Below are 6,106 nucleotides of genomic sequence, written 5' to 3' on the forward strand. Positions count from 1 at the left end.
AGAATTTGTCATTCAGTGAGACAGACTGAATGGAGTGGGGCACTGATTATATTTATGTAATGATAAAAACCCATTTATGATCAGCATTTCATCTGCAATAGCCATTAAGCTTGTTTATATTCTGCAGTTGCCTCTCTGTGTAGTAGTTTTCAGAGTCTGCCATTCAAAATGCCTACACACAAGGGATTAAGGAAATAATGTAGCCTATGCCTATACTCCAGCATTCCTGTTCATACATTTATCTCATTGATCGAAGCTTGTATATTTGTCAGTTGCTCACTAAAGCTGTGTCATAGCTATGTTTCTTAAGTGTAATGCAATATAAACATCCTCTACTCCTACTGCCTCTTCAAGTGTTCAACTGAGTGTTGCTTTTATTGTGAAGCACACTCAGGAAGGGAAGTGTATTTGTTGTTAGATTTACTCCTGATGCAACTGCAAAATAAGACAAGATTGCTTTTGGAAATTTTGGGCAATTTTAGGGCAAAGGGATTTGTTTTTAGAACATCCATCCACCCTGAACTGTTAGATGAGATGTTGCAGGCAACATTTTGACACCTACTACTACTTGTGAGCTGCCTACGATCTGATCATTAACTTTCTTTTTTATTTAAACAATGTAATGCATGTTTGAAATGTCTGTATGTATATATAAATTTATACATTTAAAATTATGTGCAGTTACTTTTTTTCCATGAAGGAAAACTTGATCAAATCACTCTTATCTTGTAGTATTAGGTCATTTTCAGTTCTGTTCACAGCTGGTGTACAGTATAATTAGTGGCAAAATCTCATGACTGCACTATAATTGTAACTTATAACTGGACCTGATCTAGATCGGTACAGGGGTCATAAAAGGACAACAGAGATCAAATGCTAATTGTGCGTGCCACTGACAACAGAGGCTGTTTCAGGTCCACTTGTGATGCATGCTTATATAATCTCAGTCACATTCTTTGTTGGAGAACAGTGATCACTGCCTTGGCTACTGTAAATGAGCACAACTATTAATATTTGTTGGTGCCAGTAGTGGTACTGATCCTCATGCCACAGCTGCTGCTTGAGTTACTCTGATCAACTGATACTGGGGCTTTAAATAATACATTACTGTCCTGTTCCTCATTCCACTTAGTCTGGGAATCTAGGCAAGAAGATGTCAGTCCTGAGATGGTCTGATGCATCTTGAGATGTGGGACAGATTGGTGTCTGATTCACATGACCAGCTGGCTTTTATTGGCAGATTACAAAGTCAAAGACAAGTGTGTTTGACCGTCACAGCTCTTCAGTAACCTTGGCACCAAGGGCAGTAGAGAAGATGGACTTATTCCTGAACAGGGTCACTGCTGAAGCCTATCCCAGCTGACACTGGGCGAGAGGCAGGGTCCACCCTGGACAGGACGCCAGTCTATCACAAGGCTGTCGACCGTGGGATGAAGCCAGAGAGAACTCACAAACAGTTTCTTTTAAGGTTAACCATAGAGGATTTGTAGTTAATAAGCTAAAATGTGTCTGTGAGTGACAATCCCAGCCAAAATAATGACAGAAAAACAGCAGCAAACAGAGACAATGAAGCACTTCCTGACCTTCACCAGACTTGCACCGGGGCAATGGGGGGCATGTTTGCAGTGATTAGGGCCACTGGGCTAGTCTTCCAGTAACAATAGCAACGATGTAAACAGGTTGACGCTGTTCCCACCGCAGGCTAATTAAAGAGCACCTACACAGGTTTGCAACACAGCCAACACTAGATGCTGCTACAAACAGACACAGCTGAGGAAGAAATAATGTAAAACAGCTAGGTCAGTCTGTCAAAGTCAGTGACACGCTGACACAAAACATGAGTCATGTTTTCATTTACTTATGTCCACATACTGTAAGACCATTATATACCATAAATAAAATAACTACACCCGATTCAACACAACCCTCTCACCAGAGAAACCCTTTGCTGCATAAAATACATACCACATCCTGCTTTCCTCTCTCCAGTTCCCATGTTGGTGTCTGTGTCCTTATTGTGGTCAGTACTGTAAGTGTACTGCTGGTGACGGTCACACTGCTTTAGCAGCCTCATGTAAGCTGCAATTGTAGCAAGTAAGTGTGTAGTAATTGTTTTCCTCCTCTGCGTTACTCCAACTCACAGCTCTCGAGAATGCACAGACACGCGGGAACATGCAGTCGCACACAAAGCAAAGACACACACACACACACACACACACACACACAGGCTCTTTGACAGTTCCTGCCTCTTAACAGAATGACAGTAGCGCTATGAAAATAGCTTGGATTCCTCCCACTGCAACCATGCAGACTGGTCCAACCAGTTCTCTGCACACCTCCTCTGGCTTCATCCTTTTTTTTTAAATCAATTGCTGTGCTTCCTCTCTTTCACATAGACAGCTCCTTTTCACATTTCAGACAGAAATCAATCTGTCTTCTTAGTGAAGAAATCAAATTATAAAAAGGCCAATTTTCACTTCGGGTAGCTTTCACCTTCTGACTTGTTTCAAAAACAATATTAATATTGCAAACAGTACATCTGCATCTGGCCGTGCCCTTTCACTATATTTATAGTTATATGTTGTGACTGCATGGGAGTGCATGAATCAACAAAACCTTTGTCTTTCTTCTCCTTGTTTGCACTTAAAGAAATGAATGAATGTTTTCCAAGTCTCCAGCAGTCACTTGTTGTTAGCTCTCACTTCAGAAGAGGCATCCACAGCATTCGCTTTATGAAAATTAGATTACAAGGGAAAATCAGAGGTTACATCAAACACAACATGGCCTCTTGATTCTCCAAAGCCTTCCTTGACTGTCTCTTCACAGACCTTTCCTATTCTCAGTTACAAAGCGTGACTGCAGGAGATGTTGGTACTACCTCGTGCAATTTTCTCTACAGATAAATACTGGATTATTCATTCTCAATAAATACTTTTGCTGAACCTGGCATAAATGACCAGATCATCAGTCTGCCAACTGCAGAAACTAAACTCATATCACAGACTTTCGCCGTTTTCCCCAAAGACTGAGTAAAAAAGAGTTGAAAGAAAAAGGTGAGCAGTCCACAGTTTATCCCATGCGATTTGTAGGTTGACAGGGACTGTAAACTTTGTCTTCTTGTACATAATCTTTTTTTAATCTCATACTGTCTAGACAAGACCTTTCTTAATTGACCAAGGATTCAGCTGTTACACAACATCATCTACTCCCAAGTCAAGAAGCCTGTGCAGGCCCAAACTAAGCTCTGAATAATTTGGTAATGACAATCGAATGGTACTCATTCGATTTAATGTCAGATCTCTTGAGATGGCGGTAAGGACACGTTCATACTGAGTTTCAAAGGTGTGACAAAACTCAGCCCTCTCCATTTACTGCAGCTGGAACCTGCACAGCAAGGGGGTCTGGAAAAACAATGTAGCCCCATGCAGTGAAAAGGTTGGCTCTGGTTCAACGTTTGCCACACCAGACAGTGACATCATCCAGAAACGACATGATGATGTCACCGTCCTGGATATTAAACAATGTTTTTATCTATCAAAGCCGACACTGGTGGTAGAAAGTGGTGCTACAGTAGAGTAGGCTACGTTAGCATGGCTAAACAAACTACAACGGAAATTCAACGAGGTACCTTGCAAAAAAACAGGGAGAGTTACGTTTGACCACACTCTGTCTGAATGTCTGCTAATGCTAATGTCAGCACTCTTCACACAAACTTTCACAACTGATCACAGGATAACATGACTGCTGGATAAGGCAGTTTACAAACTTGTAAAACTCCTCATAGAAACCTGATAGCTGATAATGAGTCTGAGAATGCCCCAGGGTCCCCCTGGATGAGCTGAACAGCAATGTTAGGGAGAAGGACACTTGGACGACCTTGCTGAACCACTGTGACTCTAGATAAGCGGTAGAAAATGGACTGATTGAGTGACAGAAAATGGCAACCCAGAAGTAAGGACTCACCCAAGTTTAATAAAACAGATTAGTAAAACAAACAAAGAAGAAAGCACATTTCCTTTATTACAAAAATTGTTGTATTTTTAGCCACAACATCTAATGTCTGTACACTTTGGTCCAAACTGAAAGCTGTGTCTGAAATAATATTAGACACAGCTTTAGTTCTTTTATCCCTAAACTTTTTCTTATGAAATACTGGACAAGTCTGAAAAAAAACTAGGCTTTGGATATACTTCGCTCACAAATGCAAACTGTGATGAGGTGTCAGTAGTAGGGTCACAAATGAAAAAGGTCTGAAAACAAAACTCTTTTTAACAGCATGCGGTTTGAACTGTAGCCTAGTACATCTGGTAAACCAGGCTACTCAGCTAAACTGTGTAGTCTATCAGTACATAAGAGGCCTGCAGAAACTTTTAGCAGGACCTCTGTCAGGTCCCCCACAGTCCAGAATGACTCATTCAGGAAATGACTGTAGTGTCTCATCAGCCCACAGTCTGATATGAAGGCCGTGAGCAGACATGTGACACAAGGGCAAAGACTACAGAGGAGCCAGTTTATATTGGATTTAGGCCTTAAGTCTGGAAGAGAGTAGTGCAAAGATGCACAAGAGACACAGAGAGAAAAGGGGGCAGAATGATGAAGAGATGCTTCAGCTGCCAAGTAGGACTCCACTTCTACATTTGTTGTTCCAAGACAGCAGGAAGGCGGAGGAGGAGAGGCAGAAAAAGAACATATAACCGAGTTAAAACTTGATCTAGGGTTTCTTTTTTACACAAAACATGTGGGTGGCTCAGGTCAGACCAGCACTTTTTTCCCAGGTTCTGTGAAAAGGGGTTTTCCAGATTACGAGCCTTTAAAATCTCACCAGTGGCTTAGACGTAAACACGACTTCAGAGTCTTACATCATCTCAACAGAAAAGCAGACTCTTGTTTTTCCTACAGATGAAGATCAGGATCATCATGACAGTGTAGCACATGTGGCTTTAGTATTAATAATGAAATCCATTAATTCATGACTCTTAAAATTGTATCCACAGTCTGGTAAATAGTTGTGCTGATTATGGTCATTTGCACTGTTTTTTAACAGTCTACATAGCATAAAAATGTTGGGGTGGGCACACAAAGTGAGGAATATCCAAGACCATAATTTAATCAAATGCGTTGAGTTGCCTCAAGAAAACCAAATGTCAATCATGCCGACATAATCGTGAGCTGATATTCCAGTGAAAACGCACGAGTTGTGTTGACAGTGAACATTTTGCCTGTATGTTCTCTATGGACATTCTGTGACTTTGAAATAACATTCTTTAAAGACATTTCCTTATTAGAATGTTTTTTTTTGTAATCTTTTAAAATAGATGTGAAAAAAAATGTGGTAATGTTTTCAGTGATGACAACATCGTGCATTAAACAACTAAAGAGTCAGATATTTCCCTCAAGAGCTGGTGGAGACCAAAAACAGAGCTAAAAGAGAGTGGATATTAGCTTTACATTTGCAAGGTGACCAGAAACATGACTCAAAAAGTGCTCTGTAATGTTAATAATAACAAGTTTTCTAACACCTTAAAGGATTATCATGTGTCAAAGAACCTGTTTCCACTGCTCCCATGTAGTCAAAACATGTTGTTACAGGTTTAAATTTAAGTCAACATGGCATCAAGGAAATTTTAAAAAGTTAATAACCACTAATTCATTTTATCTCATTGAAAGTAAATTGAAATACTGTTTAATCAAAGGGCTTTTTTGCCAAATAATGATTTTATTATGAGTGCACGGATGATTAACATTTCTAAATGTCCTTATTATTTCATGCCTCCGTGCCAGGAGGTTTGTCAGTGGGTAGTAAGCCTACTCATACAGGGAAAATACTGGAGGAAAATCTGCTGTGAAAGAGATGTGAAAATTGCGACGGGACTGGTCAGAATACATTGTGTCCTGCACTACCTTTTCACATACAATTACAAAGCACTTTTAGAGTGTCACACATTTGAATATTAATATTCATATCTAACCAAACCTAGCAGAGTGTTTTCCTCTTCCTTTAAGACTCCAGTGTGGAGTGAGTGGTGCTGGAAATGCAGTGCTTAACTGTGAAACTGAGCAGATGTATGGCCTGACAGCTTGTAGGCAACTATAGCAATTTCAGATC

General features: G+C 40.2%; 1 protein-coding gene across 2 annotated transcripts in view; it reads right to left on the reverse strand.

Moving 5' to 3' along the window:
* LOC109971539 (cytohesin-3-like) overlaps positions 1-6,106 on the reverse strand; it is a 28,135-nt gene that overhangs the window by 13,803 nt on the left and 8,226 nt on the right. Inside the window, exon 1 of one of the 2 annotated variants that reach the window (XM_020619855.1) lies at positions 1,966-2,185. The exons of the other annotated variant lie outside the window; for it this stretch is intronic. Coding sequence (XP_020475511.1) covers positions 1,966-2,074 — 109 coding nt within the window. The 5' untranslated portion in view covers positions 2,075-2,185. Of the gene's footprint in view, positions 1-1,965; positions 2,186-6,106 lie in introns of those variants that run through there. 2 annotated transcript variants of the gene reach the window in all.

This window comes from Monopterus albus, unplaced genomic scaffold, assembly GCF_001952655.1.
Source record: "Monopterus albus unplaced genomic scaffold, M_albus_1.0 scaffold227.1, whole genome shotgun sequence".
Taxonomy (NCBI): domain Eukaryota; kingdom Metazoa; phylum Chordata; class Actinopteri; order Synbranchiformes; family Synbranchidae; genus Monopterus; species Monopterus albus.